The sequence below is a fragment of the Dipodomys ordii genome, unplaced genomic scaffold, assembly GCF_000151885.1.
Source record: "Dipodomys ordii isolate 6190 unplaced genomic scaffold, Dord_2.0 Scaffold90, whole genome shotgun sequence".
Taxonomy (NCBI): domain Eukaryota; kingdom Metazoa; phylum Chordata; class Mammalia; order Rodentia; family Heteromyidae; genus Dipodomys; species Dipodomys ordii.
The window spans coordinates 526,431-548,844 of NW_012267306.1; the positions used below are offsets into that span (position 1 = coordinate 526,431).

At 37.4% G+C, this 22,414-nt stretch overlaps 2 protein-coding genes across 5 annotated transcripts; both read right to left on the bottom strand.

Moving 5' to 3' along the window:
• Positions 1–5,405: 5,405 nt before the first annotated feature.
• Positions 5,406–9,231, bottom strand: Gng11 (guanine nucleotide binding protein (G protein), gamma 11). The gene is made up of 2 exons (XM_013026011.1): positions 8,705–9,231; positions 5,406–5,831 (listed from the first exon to the last, which is right to left on the bottom strand). The coding sequence occupies exons 1-2, from the start codon at positions 8,798–8,800 to the stop codon at positions 5,706–5,708; spliced, it is 222 nt and encodes a 73-aa protein (XP_012881465.1). The 5' UTR covers positions 8,801–9,231; the 3' UTR covers positions 5,406–5,705.
• Positions 9,232–17,062: 7,831 nt separating this feature from the next.
• On the bottom strand, positions 17,063–21,112 carry Gngt1 (guanine nucleotide binding protein (G protein), gamma transducing activity polypeptide 1). Of its 4 annotated transcripts, none has more exons than XM_013026031.1 (3): positions 21,007–21,112; positions 20,805–20,907; positions 17,063–17,417 (listed from the first exon to the last, which is right to left on the bottom strand). In XM_013026031.1, the coding sequence occupies exons 2-3, from the start codon at positions 20,898–20,900 to the stop codon at positions 17,289–17,291; spliced, it is 225 nt and encodes a 74-aa protein (XP_012881485.1). In that variant the 5' UTR covers positions 20,901–20,907; positions 21,007–21,112; the 3' UTR covers positions 17,063–17,288. The 4 variants fall into 4 exon arrangements, with proteins under 4 accessions (XP_012881485.1, XP_012881482.1, XP_012881486.1 ...); XM_013026028.1 differs by having other exon boundaries at positions 20,805–20,910; XM_013026032.1 differs by having other exon boundaries at positions 20,805–20,933.
• Between the last annotated feature and the right edge of the window lie 1,302 nt (positions 21,113–22,414).

Genomic DNA, 22,414 nt, shown 5'->3' on the forward strand with positions numbered 1-22,414 from the left:
ACAGCATTATTTACCATAGCTAAGATATGGAACCAACCCAGATGCCCCTCAGTAGATGAATGGATCAAGAAAATGTGGTATATATATATACAGTAGAATTCTATGCCTCCATCAGACAGGATGACATCACCCCATTTGTTAGGAAATGGAAAGACTTGGAAAAAATTATATTAAGTGAAGTAGGCCAGGCCCAAAGAAACATAGGTCCGATGGTTTCCCTTATTTACAATTACTAGTATATGTCTGGGACAAGCAGAAAAGGTCAGATAAGATGATGTTAAGTGAAATGAGCCCCAAGATAGGGACACAAGTTTTTTCTTCCTTGCTATTGTTTCTAACATATTTATAAGGCATCGTGTGATTTTTTTTTTGCTTTGTATGTCCCTCCCCCACAGTATATCCCTCGTTTTCACTGTATTTGATGTTGGAATAATTTGGGGAAGGAAAGAGAAAAAACAACTTGTTTAAATAGGGATACAGGTTGACCCACTGCAAAAATGAGATATACCAGATACTATGTCAAAAAACAAACTTTACAATAGGCAGGAGCGGGGAGCGTAGTTGTGGAGGTGGGAGGGAAGGGATGGTAGGGGAAAAACAAAGGAGGAGGTAACAATGCTTGATAAGAAATGTACTCATTACCTTGCTCGTGTTACTGTAATCCCTCTGCACAGTATTTTCACAATAAAAACCTTATTTTAAAAAAGAGGATTATTCTAGCATATCTTGTATAGGGCATAGGGTTATCATGAAGATAGAATAAGACAATGTATACCAAACCCTTTGCACAAAGTCTGATGCCCTCAGAAAAGTTGGCAAGCGTCAGGAAGACACATAAGAGCAGGAAGAATCTTTTAAACATGGAGACTGCAAACCTGATATCCTCACTGAGGCTTTGCCACTAATTTGCTGCATGACCTTTATAAAGATCACTCTCATGGCTTCCTCTTCTGTCTTCAAAGTTACAAGGTGCACAGTCCACAAGTCTTCTTGCTTCCAATTACAAGTTCAGCATTACCCACGATTCCTTTAAAGTCACAAATATACTTGAGCTCACAGAAAGTTCTTACACTAACATTCACAGCTTATTAAAGCTGAAACATACAGACTGAAAATTAGATAACAGCAGCGATATATTGGGCAGAATCCAAGAAATGTCTAGTCACAATTTTGTCCAAGTGGAGACATGGGCAGCCCTGTTCCCTGTGCTTGACACCATACATGGAAAATAGTTGGCCTGGGGTGTTCACCCAAACTGTAGTATTCAGTATCTTTACCAGAATTGCTGGGTCAACTTTATTGAGTCTTCAGCCACTGCAGACTGATACTGAATGTCAGGTTTAATGATATATCTCAGATCCTCCCAGGTAAACTTGCTTGTAGGCAGGGCATTCAAAGGGCTTAGAGACTATCTCCCAGGAGTACCAGGCAGAGACCTAGGTCAGGGGTAACTTCATTGCTATACATTACCCAAATCTGGGCTTTCTGCCCTAAAACTCTATCCAGACAGACTTTATTGACTAAAATCTATAAGAAAATGTAGAATCAAACACACACACACATACACACACACACACACACACACACACACACTGCATATATCTTTTTATTTGTAAGACATATACTGGTATTGTAGCTTCTTTGATTTGAGTTTCTTCAACAGATTGGTCACATTTCACTACATCATCACTAATATGATTGATCAGTAGACTATAGTTGTGCACTAAATTCAGCGTCTTATTTTTATAGAAAATGGTTTTATTAGAACATTCATTGGTTTACATACCTCATTGTCTGTGGTTGGTTTATTATTGAAATAGTTACTGCAGAGTTAGCAGACTTGCGAAGGCTAAAGTATTTACTATCTGACCAAATAGACAAGCAGTTGGAAACCCTGACCTAGTGTACCATGATTTATGACATCTGAAGAATATTTTATAGCATTACCTTATATCCATTCCCTAAATGGCAAATATATAACTTATTTTATTCTAAATTTGAGAACCCATGTATAATAATAATTTAAAGGGAAGTCAATTTTGGAAACATTCTCCACAGGTCAAAAAAATCTTGCATTTTCAGAGTTAACTAACAATTCAGCAGGGCTGTGCAAGGCTATAAGCTCATGATTTGTGTGTTCAAAAACTTGTGACTGTGTCGTTCATTAATCCAAAAGTATTATCAAACTTCTTTCTTTCCAGATAACCTGTACCTTTCAGCTATAACAAAATATAATGAGGAATTATGTGGTATAGCAAAAGAAATCAAAAGACTGAGAAATAATAGTATTAAGGAGAAAGAGTTGAACTTAGTAAGAAAAATGTGTTATTGCAAGGGTGAAGAGAAGCTTTCTAACATAGAAAATATTAATAAGGGCTCATCTAAAATCCAAATACAGATTAACCATCAGAAGAATGGAAGTAGAAACAAGTTTGAGTGGTAGAGATTATCTAAATAGCAAATCCAGATACTCTGGGCATCTCTCTTATATCTGCTACCTTTGACTACGTGGAAAAGACTAGAAAGAAATGCAGGGTGTTCAGAGGTTAAATTGGGGAAGAGTAGAAGACAGAGAGGTATACAATACATGAATAATTTCTGACTGGAAGTTGACGATATTGACTGGCAGGATTGACTTTCAATAGCCGTCACCTTCATTGTAGTCAGTGTTGGGGGGCAGAACTAAAATATTGGGACTACTGAGTTTGGCTCTCTGAGTAAAGAAGTAACCATGCTACCGTTCTTTCTACACTAGAATATATGAGGGGGCCATAATCAGATCTCTCAATTGTTTGCTTCCTAGAAATTAATAATTTTAATTCAATTAGTAAAGCTCATTTTTCAGAGGCCCTTTATTTTCTCCTAGTATAACCAGGTTTTGCCACACTAGATTGGAACGTTTCCCAAGATATAAAACTGTCTAAATCATGTTGATTCTGCTTTTTTTAAAAATTTCAGATGCTCCTCTCCCACCACTTGGAGTTAACAGGTCGATGCTTTTATCAATTCCTACTGCAAGTTAAGGTTGTAACACTGTGCATCTTCGAAACAAGAAAACTTCTATGTGTTGACTATCAACGATAAAACAGTAAGAGGAAATAAACAGACTAACGTTCAGAAGAAGCACCTATGAATTGGATATTCATGAGGAAGCTGGTGTCATATGGTTAAGAAACATGAAAAATGAAAGCTAGAGTCTGGGGTTTGTGTGGACAGAGACCTGAGTGTGATGACTGGAAATTCACAGTGCAGCCTGCGAAACACAGCCCTCAAGCAGTTAGGGGGGAAAGTGTGTTGCCCTGGTCCTCCTTAAAGAAAGCAGATTCTGTGGTCTGCATACCAGAAACTCTGTAACAAGATAGAAGAAAAATTGGTAACTGCAAACAAATGATGTTGTTAATTAAAATAAAACATTATACACACCAACATAACAAAGCCCCAAGCTAATTATTCTGGCATAGCCAAAGTACTAATTGTTCACTAGTGCTTGGAAGAACTGCACCTTCTCTATCCTTAAACCTTCTCTTGGAACAGATCATACTTTGAGCTAAAGTTAGCCTTGAAATGAAGTAAATTGAGGGAATGGGTAGGGTTGGAAGAGATGGGGGGGGATAAAAGGGGTAACATTGAGCAAGGTACACTGTACTCACAAAATGACATGTTGAATTGAATTTTCTACAATTAATAAAAAATAAATCTATAATAAAAAATAAAATTAGCATTACGTATTCAGCAAGCTCAATTGCTGTCACTTGGAAAATTCCAGGAGAAGTGGCCCCTGCTTTGCTTTTGCCATAATTACTTTTGTAAAAGCCTGGGTTCCTCTTTAAAAAAAAAGAAAGAAAGAAAAAAGGAAGGAAGGAAAAGAAAGTTAGCTTATTTTAGTTATACAGTGGAAGACTGCATTGTCTTGTTCCTTCCTATAGAGGGAAAGGAAAGGAAAGAAACATCAGAGCCGGGAGGCTGATATACTCAAGAAAACTTTCAAGCACAGTCATCTCTGTGGTTTGATTAGGATGCTATAAGTGTACTATGTATCTAAGAGGAAGTAAAATCTCATCCATGAAATATGTGTGCTTCTGGCACCATAGTTTAAATTCCGGGACAATTTAGTAACTGAGTGTGTATTTGGTTGTTGTTGTTGTTGAGTTATTTTTTGCCAGTCATGGGGCTTGAACTCAGAGCCTGAGCTCTGTCCCTGAGCACTTTTGCTCAAAGATAGTGCTCTACCACTTTGAGCTACAGTATCACCTCCAACCTTTTGCTTACTTTTCTCTTGGTATACACCTAAGCATTTCTCAAAGACAGAGAGGGAAAAGGGAAAACAAGCTGGGACAAAGAACCATCCCTTTCCTTGAGGTCTTAGTTACTGATACTTTCATAAAGAACTTGAATAGGCATCGTTCCTGATTTGCTCTACTTTTCAGATAAAACCACAGAAGTTAAGGTCATTGTGTAAAGGGTATGACAGATGCTACTTGCAACACATACCACCGCAGTGAAGGATGAAGGCCAATAATGTATGAAGAATTTATACAAATCAGCAAGAAACAAACTACCTGCCAAAATTCACCATTTCTTTAGCAAGAGCAGAAAATGAGATACGTTTGCACTGGGCCTGCTGGAAAGTTTGGCTTTAATGGGGGCCAAGATCCAAGTGTCTGTGCCAATGTCACAGAGCTAGCATGACAAAGAGTTAATCCAGAGACATGGAGAATGCATGGTAACTGCAGCTCAATGTAGCAAAAGTAGTAGTCCCCAAAGCCAAGGCTAGGCAGCCATCACACTGCACAGAGGAATAATTTCCTGATTCTCAGCTCGGTCCCTTTCCCAAGACCATTACTGCAGAGACACTTTGAATAAAACCTAAATGATAGCCTGGTGATGGTGGCTAAAACCTATAATCCTAGCTACTCAGGCATCTGAGATTTGAGGACTGTGGTTTGAAGCCATTCCCTATTAGGAAAGTCCATGACTTTTATCTCCAATTAACCACAAAAAGTTGGAAATGGAGTTGGGGCTCATTTTGGTGGGGCACCAGGAGAAGCAGAAAAGCTAAGGAACAGCGTACAGGCCCAGAGTCCAAGCCCTAGTATCGACACGCACATGAGTGCACCCCTTCCCCACCCACGTTCGCATGCACAAATCTAAATGCTGAAATACTTGGCCTGGTTCCTGTCTCAGATAATTTGACTCAAGTTCATGTTATTAGAAATTTTACTGACTCTATTTTTTATACTTACATCAACACATTTAGAAGTCAGAATTTAGCACAGTAAACATGTGAAGCATAAATCATTTGGAATTTCAGTTATATGCTCCCAAAACACAAAAGGTGAATGAGAGCAGTATGATTGTTTATAGTACCGAAAATGTTTGAAAAGCACTTTTTAAAGTCAGCAACATTACTGTTTTCAAGACAAAACTTTATTTGAAGCATCAAGTGATATACAGAAAGAAAAGAGTCATGCAAAAGTTATGTCCTTCATTCCATGATTGTACATCAGATGATCTGTCCTCTTATAGAGAAGGTACAGTGAACAAAGATAGGAAGCAGACATATTGTGATGCATCAGTCTATGGATAGATTGCTTTAAAGATTCTCTTTCAAGTTATATTTTCCTTCCTTAAAAGGCACGTGGGGGAAAATAACACAGAAAAAAAATCACTCTTCCTCTGAGGATAAAGTTTCTCCCCAGAGCTATTTATGAAATGATGCAGCTGCCTTTTTCTTTGAAGGGGTTCTTGTCTTCTGGAATGCCTTTCACCAGGGGATCCTCTCCAGAACGTTCTTCAATATAGTTCTTTATTTCTTCAGAACATTTAGATACCTGGAGTCCAGAAAAAGAAAAAAAAACAAAGCGAAGTCAGAGATGCTCAAATGTTATCACTACTTTCTTATGAAATTATAATAAACAGACTTTAAATATTTTAAAAAACTATACAATTACTAAATTTCTACTGTAACCTAATATTCTATTCTATCTACATATAACCTATGTAAAAATACTTCTTATTATTGGTCAAAGTCAAAACAATGTGAAGTTCACTGTGATTGACCCCAGTAGTTATTATTCATTGTCAATCAGACGATTTATTCTGTGAAAACACATATTTCTGGCATGTCTACCACATTTTGGGAACTACAGCATTCTCTACTTTTAATTCTCCATGTTAATGAGTTAATGAAATGGTAGATAACCTTCAAATATTTGGGAATTCTAGCTTAAGGATATCTGCTATGTTCTAGAATTTCACACAATGACAGAAACATTGGGAAAAGCCTAGCTCTGAAAAGGGTGAAGGTTGCCAACTGTCTCTTCAGAATTCCTTGTGTGTAGACAATGATGAAAATAAAAAGCTTTATCAGAGGCTCATTAAACTTATCCGAGATTCTTGCATTTGTATAATCAGCTAAAACTTTTTCTACAATAGAGAAAAGGTTGAATAGCTTATTCAAAAAGTCTATTCTTAAGTGACAGGTTAGAACAATGAGTTAAAAAACAAGAATAAATGGAAAACTAAAAAAGTTTTAATTAAGGTCTTTATTATTAAGAAGAAATTAGAAGAACTATAGGCCCTCTAGAAAATGACAGTGGAGACTTACAGAAAGTGGACACATGTTCCATTGAATATGTAATCTAGAGAGCCGCCTATAGCCTTTAAAGGGTATCACTAAAATATGTTTACATAAGTATCCCCAATGTACATAATTATTTACTTAGAAATAAGTTCAAGTAGTACAGTGGTGCACTGTAGTGCATAACTAGTAATTACAAAATGGTGCAATTTAATCTAAAGAAAAAATACAGACATCATTAATTCACATATACTCATATAGGACTATTTCTTTGAAAGTTATATGGAGTCTACTGACTAAAATAAGTAAATTTATATAACAAAATAAGATGTTTTATTAGACTTTTAAAAATAATTATATTTATTGGGCTTAAATTCTTCCTGTGTCCAAAAACGATGAAGTTCTCTCCTCCCCACCCGCTCCCTCTTTCTCTCTTATTCACTAGGGTAGGGCTGTGTTCTAATGGACAGTCTGGCTGGCAGAGAAAAACCTGCTAATGAATGTTTCATTTCACTATGGTCAGTTTCAGCTAGAACTGGAATAGCTAATTGACAACTAAACAATTAGAAGAACTTGCTTTCCTTTTCTCCCAGTGTAACTTCAGCACATTGATATCAACCAAATAAAATCTTACAACTTTTTTTTTTTTTCTGTCAGTCATGGGGCTTGAACTCTGGGCCTAAGCGCTGTTCCTCAGCTCTTCAGCTCTCTAGCTAGCACTCTACCACTTGAGCCACAGCGCCAATTCTGCTTCTTTTTTTTTAGGTGGTGCTGAGGAATCAAACCCAGAGCCTCATGCATGCAAGGCAAGCGCTCTACCACTGCGCCACCTTCCCAGCCCCAAATCTTACAATTTTTTCACTAGCAATGAATTGTTTAAGAGTTGTACCTCTGTTTAATATACAATACCCAAGGCTGTGGGGGAAACCATGTGAAAACTAATCTAAGTTGTCAACACTCAATATTGAGGGGTTTTGCTATGAGTGAAACAAGTTTCCATTAAGAAACAACTTTATTTATTAGATATAGGAGCAAATTTTATCCCACTAAACACTTCTTTTTAATACTACTGAGGCCTCAGGGCCTCAGAGTTGCTAGGCATGGGCTAGACCACTTGAGCCACTACTCCAGATTCTTTTTACATTGGCCATTTTGAGGCAGGGTCTCCTTGTATGCCTGGGATGGTTAGGCTGCTTTCTTCCTATTTGCAATTCCCTGAGTCAGAGGCAGGCGCCTCTGGGCCCAGCTATGGTGCTTCCCCTGTGGCCGCATGACCTCTGGTTGAAATGGACTCTCAGGAACTTCTTTTTGCCTGGGGTTAGTCTGGGACAGCCATCCCTCATCTCTGACTCCCAAGTAGCCAGGATTACAGACTTGAGTCACCAACGCCTAACTACATGTATTATTATTGCCAAATCCCTCAACATAAAAAGGACATCTTGCCTTGAAATCTAGAAGGAACATGGATTTGGAATTTTAAAAGGAAAGGCCAAATTTGAGAAAAAGATATGTGAGAAGTAAACCTCCCCATTCCTACAACTTCTAATCCTCATCCATTAGTAAGACTTGTATCATTAGACTTAATGTTGGCATCCTTCCCCTTGTATCTCTTTCAAGTACTAAACTGCAAATACATAAAGTCAAAGGAATTGGAGTTGTGGGATGCCTGCCTAGAATTCTCAGCGTCTTGAGTTTGATCTCCAGCCCTATTCTCACAAATTAAAGTAAATAAATGAATTCACATTGTTATTACTGTGGAAGATACGACAAAGATTGCTGTGACTGAAAAAGAAAGCATCTCTGTTGCCAGTAAGAAACTGAAGTAAAACATTTCAAAATCTCCTACAGCACTGAAGAACCCCAGTAAAATTAATTCAAAACTAAATAAAGTAGTTTGAACACTTTAACATGTGGCTTTAGAGAATGATACTTCTCCCAAATGCCATCCTTTCCAGAACCAAATGGCCACCGGCCTTTTCTTACACTTGAGTTTTAGGATTTCTTGTGGTTTCCTAACCGCAGCTCCTTCCTGACAGGACAGGACCTAAGGATCACCAGATCCCAGCTCTCCTTCAGCTCGAACTCCCCCTCACCCCCACCCCCAGCAGGGAGCAGACAACTTACCTGCTGTCTCTGCAACTTAACTTCTTTGCGAAGTTGCTCAACTTCCATCTTGAGCTTTTCCTTCTCTGGCAAATCTTCAATGTGAAGGGCAGGCATTTTAGCCCCAGAACTGGGCCCAAGGATGGCCTGCACTGTAGAGCCCCTGAAAGCGCTGAGAAGTACAGCAACTCCCCAAATAACTGCGGGCCCTGATCACCCCACCACCACCCGGCCCCACAGGACGTGGCTGCCAGGCAATGCCTGCGGTCCCCAGTTCCCAGCGGGACTGGCTTCCTCCAGGAAGCCCCGTCACCCTGCCTGTGCAGTGGCTAGGATCCCCAAAGCCCTCTGCTTGTCCTCGATTCTCTGCAAGCCCAAGAAGGCCAGTCCGATAAGCTGGGGCAGGTTTGAGTTAGAGACCTGACCCAGCAGCCTTCTGCAGTAGAATCCACAGCAGGGATGCTGGCCCCAGGCAGCCCAGCACCTCGCCACGCCCCAAGAGCCTGCCCGGACTCGTTGGAGCTGGACTGGAGACAAGAGAAGTTTTACATTTGTTCCTTTTTTTTTTAAACTCGTTTCCAAGCTACATCCGGGTTTTGTTTGTGAAGCCAGGAAAAGGAGGACACTACGCAGCAGGAAATAACGGCCCCTTACCTCTCTCCAAGTTTTAAAAATACACACTCTCTAACTTTTCCATGCCTATGTATTGGAAAATGTAGACGCTGGGGGAAATAAAATAAGCCCAAGGGAATAGGAAGCTCAGTTGTAGCCTTAGAAAAAAACACATCAGTGCTCTCTGCTAGTGGATGGTCATCCAGCTTGTAAAAGGCCTAACAGGGATTTTACACATTTGTTGGTTGGCGGGGGGAGGGGCGAGAGGGTGTGGGGAAGAGCGACAAAGATGTGAGCAATATCTATAATTTGCACGAATATTTTCTGCCATTCTATAATCATCTATTTCTGCAGCAAGCATTTTTGTTTTTTGATTTTTAATCAAAGGGTCTGAGGGCAGAATAGAATTCTTCAAAATTCCTACCAGCCAAGTGCTTCACTCTCCACACCCAAATATTTGGTCTTTTTACAGTTTACCTATGATCAATCTCTTTCCTCACTAGACACTCTGGCATTTGAATTCCTGGCTCAGGCTCCTTCCTGGAGGTGGGTAGCAGAGCCACTTTGGATGGATTTCTCCAACTTCTGGAAAATAATATTCATCCAGCTGCCTGCTGCTTCCTACAACTAGGGAAAATGTGGGAAAGATTTACATGAGTATGCATTTTCCCTTTGCCTATAAATGAAAGGTTTGTTAACAGTACTCAAACGACTAGAAGAAAAATAAAATATAAATGTCTTCCTTTCTCTGAAGGGATAGATTTTTAATATTTAAATTCAAGTGAAGAGCAGAGCTGGATAGTTCAGAGTATCTGACCTTAGACACCAAGATAGGTGTCCAGTTCAATAAGCAGAAGCTTTGGCTTCTTCGGTTTCTCACCAGGCTCCACCAATGATCCTTAATGAATATAAGACAACTTAATGATGGGCACTTGTGATCCTAGCTACTCAGGAAGCTGAGACCTGAGGATGGTGGTTCAATTCCAGCCTAGGGAAGGAAAGTCCCCTGAGATTCTTATTTCCAATTAACTATCAGAAAACTGGAAATGGTGTCATGGCTCAAAATGGTAGAGCACTAACTTTGAGCTGAAGAGCTCAGGGACAGCGCCTGGGCCCACAGTTAAAGCCCCACAAAAGACCGACAAAAAATAATAATAATAAGCAACAACAACAAAAAAAAAACAGAGAATCCTATTTGCCAGGGGAAAATTCACTTAACTTTTCTTAGGTCTTATTTACTATTTCGTAATATCATAATGCCTCTGAGGAAGAAGGGAAAGAGATGAGTTCATATGTGTGTCTTTGACAGTATTTGTCTATGTATGATAAATTAGTTTCTGTATTTGCAATAGCGAGAGTGCCTAGAGTTAGAAAGGTTAGGCCATCTGCTGAAGAGTTCCTTGTTAGTAAGCACTAAGCCAAGAAAAGCCCACATCTGTCTCTACAACAGTCATTGTTTCAGATTTCCTATTTCTTAATTTTAAAAAATTGGTTAAAAATAGCGTAAGTTAGTGAAAGTAATTGATGTGTATGTGGCTAAAATTAAATAAGTTCAGCACCAAAATTAAATAAGTTGGCTAAGCAAATTGAAGTATGTCTGCTCTAAATCATAACAAATAGAAGTACCTTGACTAGAAATTTCTTTCCTGTGGAACTGTCTACTTAATGCAGGAGTTGATATTTATAAACTCATGTAGTTTCTTTCACTTTTTTCTGCTTTTATGAAGCTTAGAAATAAAATGTGCATTAGCCTGCTGCCTTATTATCTGTTATTATCAAACAACTCACAACATAGTGCCTTTTAAAGCCAACTACTTAATCTGAAATGAGCTGGGAAATTCATTTAACAATCCTTGGAAATCTGAAATCCTATGATGACATAATATTCTGAAAAATGATGTTGTTTTGTTTTAAATGCTAACACAAAAGTTACAGTTTCATACCCTTAGACATGGAGTTTACCTCCTGTAGAAGAATCACAGAAGCAATTTCTCAACATCTTTTAGAAATATTCTATCAATAAAATCCAAAAGTTTTTTTAAAAAAAAGTCTTCTTTTTGGTCAACTTCTTTTTGGTCAATTTCTATCCCAAGTGGTCAACATTTGGGATAGAAATTGGTTTTTCCTAGGGATACCAGGGAAGTGATCCATCATTCCATTGAACCACCTGCCCAGAGGAAACAAAATGTGTTTTCTTTTAAGTTTTCATAATTGCTACTAACAGTTTGTTTTTCTTTCCTTATTGATCAAGTTTTTAGTGAAGTTTTTATGCTTTTTTCATATATACTTGCAACATATTACAAAATTATATTTCCTGTATTTTTCTTTTTCCCTTTGCTCCTTACCATTCTTATCCTGAGTGGCCTTTAGTTTATTTCATTTTCTGTGTTAAGTCACACATAATTATGTGTGTGTATATATAAATATACACATATATGTATGCTCATATTTACACATACACACATATTACATGTCCATGAAAATCTATGTCTTTTAAGTCTAATTTCTATATACATAGGTGAAATATTTTATTTCTTGAACTTTGTTTCAATACAATTTCTTCAATTGCATTTGTTTTTCAACAAAGGACATAATTTTATTTTTTGATATTTTTATTTGTATTTTACTTATATACTTTTTATATTTTTATATTTTAAGCTTTTATATTGTTTTATTTTATATTCACACACATACATGGTTTTTATAAAACTCAATTTGTGTGTGTGTGTATGTGTGAGTGTGTGTGTGTGTGTGTGTGTGTGTGTGTGCTGGTCCTGGGGCTTGAGCTCAGGGTTTAGGCACTATACTTGAGCATCATTTTTGCGGGTCCAGTCGTGGGGCCTGAACTCTAGGCTTGGGTGCTGTCTCTCAGCTCTTCAGCTCAAGGCTAGCACGCTACCACTTGAGCCATAGCACCACTTCCAGCTTTTTTTTTCTGTTTATATGGTGCTGAGGACTCAAACCCAGGGCCTCATGCATGCAAGGCAATCGCTCTACCACTGAGCCACCTTCTCAGCCCCACTTGAGCATCTTTTGCTCAAGGTTAGCACTCTACCACTTGAGTGAGCTACACTCTACTTCTGGCTTTTTCCGAGTAGTTTATTAGAGAAAAGAGTCTCACTGACTTCCCTGCCTGGGCTGGCTTTGAACCGTGATCTTTAGATCTCAGCTTCCTGAGTAGCTAGGATTACAGGTGTGAGCCACAAGCACTGGGCTATAATCTCAAATATTTTATACATTTATATTCCCTATTCATTCATCAGTTGCTGGTCACCTCAGCTGTGTCCATTGTTTGGCTTTGTGAACAGTGCTGAAATAAACATTATTTTGCAAGTGTCTTCTGGTATATTGATTTACTCTCTGGGAAATAGGTCCAATAGTGGTGAAGGGGGATCTTAGAGGCCTACTTTTATTCTTTTGAGGAAACTCCGTACTGATTTCCATAGTGGTTGTTGTAATTTACATTCCCACCAACAGTGTATGAGGGTTTCTTTTCCCCTTGCATCCTTGCTACAGTTTGTTGCTTGCTTCCTTGATGGCTGCTGTTTTGATTGGGGTGAGATGAAATCTTAGTATGGTTTGATTTGCACTTTTTTATGGCTAAGAATGTTACACATTTCTCCACGTATCTATTAGCCACTTGTATTTATCTCTTATTTGTACAAAATATCCTTAACCTGCAAGTAGCTTACATGGTATATTGTAGTATGTATAAGTCGTTGGTACTAAATATCAAAAAATTTTGTTGAAGAAACAAATGTTAATTTGTTTAAGGTAAATGTTGCTCAAAGCCTAGTTTTTGCTTCTGAAGCTGAATCTTACACCATTCCTCCTTAAACTAGTCTCCCCTGGTCCTGAAATAACAATTTGGGAACAAAACAAAGTCACTGTCAACCGCAGCTATGCAGCTTGTGGGACCGTCATGATTTCATTTCCTTCTTCACAGATCATCTTTTTCAAAGTTTACTTTGATTTCTCCCTTACTCAAAATTCTTCTGACAACTTGTGTTTCTAATAGAAATTTACTCTAATGTTGATTTACTTATTAAGCTATAAGAATTATGAATTGTCCAATATAAACATTGCTTAAGTATTTTCTTTGCCTACACTTAATTAAATTAATTATGAAGCCAAATAAATTGTAGAGACCAGGGCAAGAACTTACAATGTGTACCTATAATCCTAACTACTTTAGAGGGAGAGATCAGGAAGATCATGGTTCAAGGCCAGCTCTAAGAGTTAGTGAGGATGCCCCCCGCCCCTCCATCTAAAAAAACAAGCAAAGCATAATGGTATTCATCTGTCTTTCTTGCTAAAGGGGAGAGGAATTAATAAAGGATGGTCACTTTCCTAGGGAGATCTTTGGTAAAAACTTGAGGCTTTATCTGGAAAATAGCTAAATCCAAAAAATCCAGGGGCATAACTCAAGAAGTAGAGCATGTGTATACAAGTGTGAGAGCCTAAGTCTAACCCCCAGGACTGACAAATCAAGAATAATAAAATAAGTTGTGGAGACAAATGATCAGTTGGGTTGGCAGCCTCAAAGATGAACAGAGCTTCAGGCCTGTGAAATTTATCATACAATGCTTAAATTAAAAGAACTATACAAATAATAAGAACATGTAATTATAAATGACAAGTAAAAAAGTATTGTGAGAGTGATAGGCTCAAAAGAGGAGGATTTCAAAAGGTGAGATGAGGTGCAGCAGAGGGACTTTTCAGGTAGAGGAATCAGTATGAATAATTTTCAAGTCGGAAAATATAGTGCCCTGTCAAGGATTATTTTTCAGTGCAGAAAGTCTTCAGGGATGACAGTAGCATTAAGACTTCTTCATGTATGTCTATATCTCATCTAAGGAATTATAAATATCCAAATAAGGATCAATCCGAATAGTTCATTTTATAACTGAAAAAGAAAAAAGTAGTGTCAAAGAAATGAAATTACTTATCCAAAGTTCTCGATAAAGTAGAAGAGCCAGGGTTTCAGGCTTCAGCATCTGTCCAGTGGTGGAATGAAAATAAAAGACGTTGGTTAGGACTATGGTTTATGGATTACTGTATGGCACAGCAAATGGTGTACATATGATAAGAAAGAAAGGATAGATGGAACACTTCACTAAATAAGCCCTAACTTGAAGAAAATAAAACCTGTGATTAAATAAATAAATGAAAAAATATATAGTGTGATATGGAGGAAATTAGATCAAGGAAAGAGAATAGGACACAATGAGGATGTGTGGAGAGGGATTCTGTGAACTGTGTGTGTGTGTGTGTGTGTGTGTGTGTGTGTGTGTGTCTGTGCCAGTACTGAAGTTTAAACTCAGGGGCTTGAACTTAGGGTCTTGAACTGTATTGCTCACAGCTGGCTCTACCACTGGAGTCTTACCTCCAAGTCTGGCATTTTGCTTGTTATTTTGGAGATGGAGTCTGTCAGACTTCTATACTGGGGCTGGTTTTGAACCATAAACCTCCAGGTCGTAGTCTCCTGAGTAGCAAGGATTATAGGCATGATAAATCAGCACCCAGCAGGATTTTGCAATTTTAAGTAGAAGGAAAAGATTTTCCCCTTGGGATAAAAGAGATAAGAGATTCCAGTTTACCCTGGAGCCTCTTAAGACATAACACATATTTGACACAACTATGTGGCAGAGTTCTGCTCGGCCAGTAACCCTTTAACTCAGAAATTTGCCAACTTACTTTTGAGTCATTTATTTTCCTCATTTCAACATGAAGCGCTTAGATAAGTGATGAGTATTTCCTGTGGTCAGAGAGGGAGGGCACTGAGCTAGGAGCCAAACTTGAAGTGATCTTCAGACTCTTCTCTGGGTCAAGTAATAGATCATTTTTATCACATTTTTGAACAAATGACAATCAATTAGCATTTCTGCATACTTAGGTGATGAGACTATCCAAAACAGCAATTAAATGTGTGATAGCAACAAAGAAATACTAGGAACAAAAATGGCTTCTGATTTGTCATTCCCTGTAGAAGCAAAGGCAAATTAGTAATCACAATTTGTCTGTCATTTAACTTCATCTTGGGAGAGAAAAAAAGCTCTTCAGGAAGTAGGTGGTGGGTATCTTCAAGGACTCAGGAAACTTTATCTAGTTTTTTTTTCCAAATAATGATACTAGCTATTGGTCTTACTATAAGCCAAGCAATATACTAAGTGATATAGCTGTTCTGCATCTCCCTTTCAAACCATTAGGAGGTTTTATTTTGTCTTCAGAAAATAGGGGATAGAAACATTATTATCAGGGCTAGGAAGGTGGCTCAGTGGTAAAGTGCTTGCCTTGCATGTATGAGGCCCTGGGTTCAATTCCTCAGCACCACATAAGCAGAAAAAGTTGGAAATGGCACTAAGGCTCAAGTGGTAGAGCACTAGCTTTGAGCTGAAGAGCTGAGGGACAGTGCCCAGGCCCAGAGTTCAGGCCCTATAACCGACAAAAAAGAAAGAAAGAAAGAAAGAAACATTATTATCTCCATCCTCCAGTGGACAAAACCAAGACTTACACAAAATGAAAAAAAAAGTATTCAAAGTATTCAAAGCTAGGCAGTGAAGTAGCATAACTCTCAGACTCCTGAATCTGTGCTTAAAACCTATTTTTCTATTTTTTGTTATATTTCCTGTGCAATGTAACCCAAGATGAAATCCCTAATCTTCTGTGCATTCTGGGAAAATGTCACATCATCAATGTTAAGTCGAACTGGGTAGGAAGAGCTTATATAAAAGCCAGCATCATTGATTAAAAGGAAGAAAGAAGGGAAAGGACAAAAAAACGTCAATAACAAAAATCTTGACATCACATAATCTGCCAAGATAGATCATCTGTTTAGTAAAACAATAGACGTAAGCCAGGCATCACCGACTCATGCCTGTAAACCTAGATACTCAGGAGGCTGAGATCTAAGGATCACAGTTTGAAGCCAGCCCTAGCAGGAAAGTCTGTGAGAGTCTTATTTCCAATTAGCCACCAGAAAACCAGAAGTGGCACTGTGACTCAAAATGGTAGAGCGCTAGCCTTGAGTGAAAAAGCTCAGGGACAGCACTCAGGCCCTGAGTTCAAACCCCACAACTGACCAAAAAAATAAATAAGTAAAAAAATAAATAAAGAGCTGGGAAGGTGGCTCAGTGGCAGAGCACTTGCCTTGCATGCATGAGGCCCTGGGTTCGATTCCTCAGCACCACATAAGCAGAAAAAAAAAGCGGGAAGTGGTGCTATGGCTCAAGTGGTAGCGTGCTAGCCTTGAGCTGAAGAGCTGAGGGACAGCACCCAGGCCCAGAGTTCAGGCCCCACAACTGGACCCAAAAATATAAATAAATAAATAAATAAAACAATAGACTTTCTAAACAGGCACTGGTGGCTTGAACCTACAATCCTAGCTACTTAGGAGAATGAGATCTAAGAATCAAAGCCACCCTGCACAGAAAAAGTTAATGACACTCTTATTTCAATTAGCCACTAAAGAAGTAGAGCTGTGGCTTAAGTCACAGAACACTAGCCTTGAGTGTTAAAGTGAAAGGATAGTGCACAGGCCCTGAGTTCAAGTCCTATTACTAATGCATGTGCATATGTGTGCACGCACGCACACACACACACACACATACACACACACACAAGAGACTTTCTATAAGCAACAAAATGTTGAGAAAAATTAAGCCTGTGAAATTTCTAGAACAACATGAACATAGACAATGAAGAAATATGAAACATTAACTGTTTGTTGGCAGCCAACAATACTAGAGACTCATTCATAAAATATACTAAGTCTTTAAAGAAGGGTTCATCAATATTTATTTTCAGCTATGTGTTAAAACTTGTGCTAAATACTGTCAGAAAACACACTTATATTTCATTATGTCCCAGTTTTTAGTACAAGTTCCCATTTATAAGTTTAAACATTCATGTACATGCTTAATTATATATAAGAAAAATTGCATTGTCATTAAAATTGTACATATCTCCAAGATTTTTCTTTTTTGTTTTTTCTTTATGAAATCACACAGCCTCCTTTGAGTTCCTTGAAAGGATTCTTATCCTCAGGGATACCCTTTACTAGTGGATCCTCTCCAGATCTCTCTTCAATGTAATCCCTTACTTCTTCACAGCATTTGGATACCTTAAGAAGGAGGAGAAAGAAATGACTCACTTAGTATGAAACACAGTGCTGCAGATTCAAAAAAATTATTAATCACAATAAATTTTTCTTGTCACTTTTTATAGCACTTTGTTTCTGCCAATGCTCATTGACTTCCCAGGAATAAAGCAAGAAGAGCTACCCTGACATGTCTTCCTGGATTTCTTTACACAAAGGATACACCAGGAACCACACTCTAGTTCAGGGGACCTGATCCAGAGCTTCTGCTTTCTAGCTTCTTCAAAGAAGACAGATCCAGAGATAGGAACATAGCTGGAAACACAAAGGCTTCCAGAATAAATACTGATAAAGTCTTTTTCCTCATTCTAAAACAATGTGACTTGTAATGATAGAAGTGAATACATAATTGAAAAAGTATTAGTCCTGGATTCTCAAAAGTCTATACATGCAACTTCTCTTCAAACTCATGCACAGTGATTGATCTCTGCAGTACAAAATGGACCATCTGACTCTAAAGGATCAGGTACTTTGGCAGATTTGTTCAATGTATGTTGGGTATCTGAAACACAGCCTATACTTGATTGTTGCACAGTAAATAAACAAGGGCTGATCTGCGTCATGACTCTGGTTTAGGAGCTTGCTCCCTATTCTTTGTACCATTACAGCAATGGCTTAGTGAAATACCAAGCTGTAGCTCTTCAATGGAATATGCGAATATAAATATGGGTGTGCACACACATAATTTCAATTATTTGTACTTTTTAGCAACGATTTGTTCCATTTTCATTTAATGTCTTGCAGGATAGCAACATGGAACAACTTCACTTTGGGTAGTGACTTTCATAAGTTATTTAGCTAATTTATTTTTACTTGAAATTTATGCCATAATACTTGTACCATAATATATATTACAATATATAATTTTACCACAATTGTTCATTATTCTATAAATAATAAGCTTATTATTTATAGAATAATGTTTAATGATGACTAATATATTTAAAGTATTTAATATGTTATTAATGATAACATTAATAAGTATAAATATATTTGATGATAGTAATAATGTATTATTTACATTTATATTTATTATTACTTATATATTATATATGTATATTCATGTATGTATATGTATCCAAATATTTGTGGTCCTGTAAAATCATTTTTGAAATCTTTGCCCTTGACGTGATAATGCTAGGGGTGGAGCCTTTGGAAGGTGATTAGGTCACAGGGCAGAACCTTTTTGAAAGGATTAGTGTCTGTACAAAAGACACTCCAGGGAGGCCTCTTGCCTTTTCCTCCAGGTAAGATCACAGTGAAAAGAACAGCCATTTGAGGATAAGGGAGTAAAGCCCTAGGAGGTTACAGAACTATGAGATAATACACTCATCAAAATAAATTTCTGTTGCTTATACTATGATATAATAAACCTCTTCTAAGATAGTCTGTTATATTAACCTACATAGACTAACACATTACATGTATATTTGTGTGCTTGTGGGTAATGTATGCATGAGGGATAGGTGTATGTGTTTATATCCACATATAAATGTCTATCTAAAATAAGAAAAACAGAGAGAGATTTTCAGTTTAATATTAAATTACTTTGCCTTCTAAAAGCAAGAAGATGTTGAAGGATGAGGAAAAAGAACAAATCCCAAAGCCAGGTCAGTTGTGATGTGTATAATATTTACCCTAAATTAAATTTCCAAGAGGAAACTGCCAGAAGAGAATAATATGTAGTGGAGCTAGGCACTGGTGGCTCACATCTCTAATCCTCAATTCAGGAGGCTGAGATCTGAGAATCATGGTTCAAAGACAGCCTTGACAAAAAAGTCCCTGTGAGACTCTTATCTCCAATGAATCACTCAAAAACTGGAAGTGGCCTTGTGGCTTGTTGTAGAGTGCAAGCCTTAAACACACAGGGGGTCATGGACCGCGCCCAGGCCCTGCGTGCAAGCCCCACAACCAACAAAAACAAAAACAAAATAATGTGCAGTGTAAAAATAATAAAACAACTTTTGGACATTTTAAGCAAAGAATAAAAAATAACTTTCACTCTGAAAATTGATTTTCCCCAAATTATAATGATAAAGACTTCAACTTGTCTGCTGTGTGTTGCAAGCTTTTGTACTGGATTTTATTTTTATCTCTATAGTTAAACATGTTTTGCCTGTGTGGAAAGAGCAACAGGGAAATTTGAGACAATTATAAAGACAAAAGAAACTAAAAATCCTAATTTGACTAGGAGTAAGAATTTAGAAAAGGATGAAAAGAATACAGTCTCCCTGTTTTACTGTGTTCCACTATTTCTCTTCAACCTAATGGATGTCAGTGGCATTTTCTCCTGCTCGCCTTATTTTGATGATCAAAACTTCCACATCCCGCCGCCCAAATTTTTCGGCCATTAATTAAAAAAAAATATTTAGACAATATGATGTTTTGACAGCCTCAGTGTCAAGTGTGATGGAAATGAGAAGTGTTTACCTCTCATTACAAGTTGGTTACCACACATATGAATTGAGAATTTCTTTAATGGTACTGTATTTTGCAGTTCCCATGCATAAACGCCCTAAAGATCAATAGAGGGGATCCTGTGAGAAGAAAACAAGATTAATTTTATTTAAAAAATTCTTCTTTAAAAAATGCATATGTCATTACTTGCAGGGGAGCTTTTGTTGTGTTTTCTTAAAATAAGGAGATCTAAAGTAGATATCTATGTTTTCCAAACCTTAGTCACTGTCTACTCGATGGAAATTGCTTAAATCCTTTGTCCATTTTTGCTACCTCAAAGGCAGAGAAAACTTTTGGTAACCATTTCCAGAGCTGTGAAATATTTTCAGCAAGAATCAGTGAGATCTTGTGCCTGGCCTTATCTTTGTTTGCAGTGGAAGAATAGACCATACTCATTTGCTACTGACCCGGATAATGATGGGAAAGATATGGTCATGTTTAAAGCATGTCCACATCAAAGTATCTCATTAAATAAGGAGAAGTTTATTGATTTGAAAATGAAAACCAAAAGGCCTATACACATTATTTTATTTTAATGCTTAGCTAAAATATGATCCCCATCTCATATTTCTCCCTCTTTTTTTTTTCCTTCCCTCTTTTAAAAAGCATAAACACATTTCTTAGCTTACTGGTCGCATCAAAACCAAGCAAATGGGCTAGCTTTGACTTAAGGGAAATAGTTTTCCAATCCTTTCTGAATCAAGAGATAGTTCTTTTTTAAAAAATGAATTTTCTTAACCTCTGTTGAATTTTATGTGAATAATGTATTTTTAAGTGTATTTTCCAGCAGATAGTAAAATACATAGTAAAATACATGACAAAGACCATTCCATGTTTTATAATCACGTGCTCCCACAGATGACTAAGATAAAATTCAGGAGCACAACTACTTACCATCATCCTTTCCAAGGTTACTTCTTTCTTGAGCTGGTCCACTTCCATCTTCAATTTGTCCTTTTCTGTCAGATCCTCAATATTAATCACTGGCATCTTTTACCTGCCGAAAAAGTAGAATGTCAATCTCTATTATATACTTGAATTGCTGGAATGTATGGGATGAAATCTTAACTAACCTTTCCCTCTCCTCTTAACTTACTCGGTAAACTGTGGCTGGTTTTTTAAATGGTCTGTGATAATCAAATTTTTGCCAGCTCTGTCTCTATCTCTGAGCAATTCTAGCACTGTACACTATGCTCAGGGTTTTAAAGCTTCTTCATAATCTTCATTAATATGATTATGCCAAGTAATTTGAATCTCAGCACCTGCCAGGAGCAGGAGCAGGGCAGTGACTATTTAGTTAATATACAATCTAAAAGCTCCTCCTTTCCCCTGTTATTTCCATCCTGGGTCTTTTGAGTGATGCAGACTTTTAAGTCTTCAAGTCTCATCTCCATTGTCAAAGCACTTCATCATATAAGTTATGCTATTTATGTCACCTCAAGGTCATTCTGGAGACTGCCCATTAATCCCCTAAATTGCTAGAGCACTTAATCTGGTATTAAAAGAGAACTAAATACAAAGTATCATTACAAATTTATTGTGAGTAACAGATTGAAATATGAACCAATAAGATAGAGATATAATAAATAACCTTTATAATAAAAATAACTAACATATTTCTTAGCAGTATTTCCTAACAATACCTGAAATTCATAGGTAACTGTCAGAGTACATCTAAAAATAACCAGATATAGCCAGGGGCATAGGAAGTCTGGTCTACCAATGTGAATCATAAAAGGAGAATGAACTCTTCCCTTTCCTAGTCATCTTTTTTCTCCATAGTTATAACTACAGGAAAGATGGTAGCCTGTGGTACTATGAAATGGCCTGAGAAATACTTCATTGTAGCCCAATGGCATCACAACTTCAATCTCTCCTTTTCTTTTCCTCTCTTTTTTCTTTCATCTTTCCAATCCATTTTTATAAGGGAGTATTTTTATGAATATAGATATATTCAGATCACATGCTCCTACTGATAACATCAAAACTACAAGTACCTACATGAAAACACTATCATCATTTATCAACAATTAATATATTTCCTGTGTTTTCATCTTCAAGTAAAATATTGTTTACCTTCTCAGACTCATAATGCCCCGTTCTTCTCTTGGACAGAGGTAGCATAGGTATTTTTTAGGGGCAAATCTCTGCATAGATCAACACAGAAAGAGAACAGCCGATGAGTATGTGCGTCCAGTGTTTCCCACATTTTTAGTTTTTGTTATTCTGCTCTTTATTTTTTAAAATACTATGATAATTAAAAAAAACTCTTCCTATTTTTTCCCATGTAGTAATGGTTTGGTATTTGAAAGCCCATTTTCAATTGTATTTTTATCCATTTCAAAATGTATATATACAACTTTACAGGTATTTTTGCTGATGATTTTTACCTGTTGATATTGTCCTTTGCACAACTTTTGTCCAAGTTGGAAAATTTCACATCTCAGTAGGCTCTGATATTTCAGGGTGTGTAAAATGGCACTTGAGCCACACCTCCAGGGTAG

Excerpts from the sequence above, each read along its gene's own strand:
- Gng11 (XM_013026011.1), bottom strand. The coding sequence starts at position 8,800 with ATGCCTGCCCTTCACATTGAAGATTTGCCAGAGAAGGAAAAGCTCAAG. Across the intron at positions 5,832-8,704 it reads TTAAGTTGCAGAGACAGCAG|GTATCTAAATGTTCTGAAGA; the intron begins GTAAGTTGTCTG and ends TCTGGACTCCAG.
- Gngt1 (XM_013026031.1), bottom strand. The coding sequence starts at position 20,900 with ATGCCAGTGATTAATATTGAGGATCTGACAGAAAAGGACAAATTGAAG. Across the intron at positions 17,418-20,804 it reads TAACCTTGGAAAGGATGATG|GTATCCAAATGCTGTGAAGA; the intron begins GTAAGTAGTTGT and ends CTCCTTCTTAAG.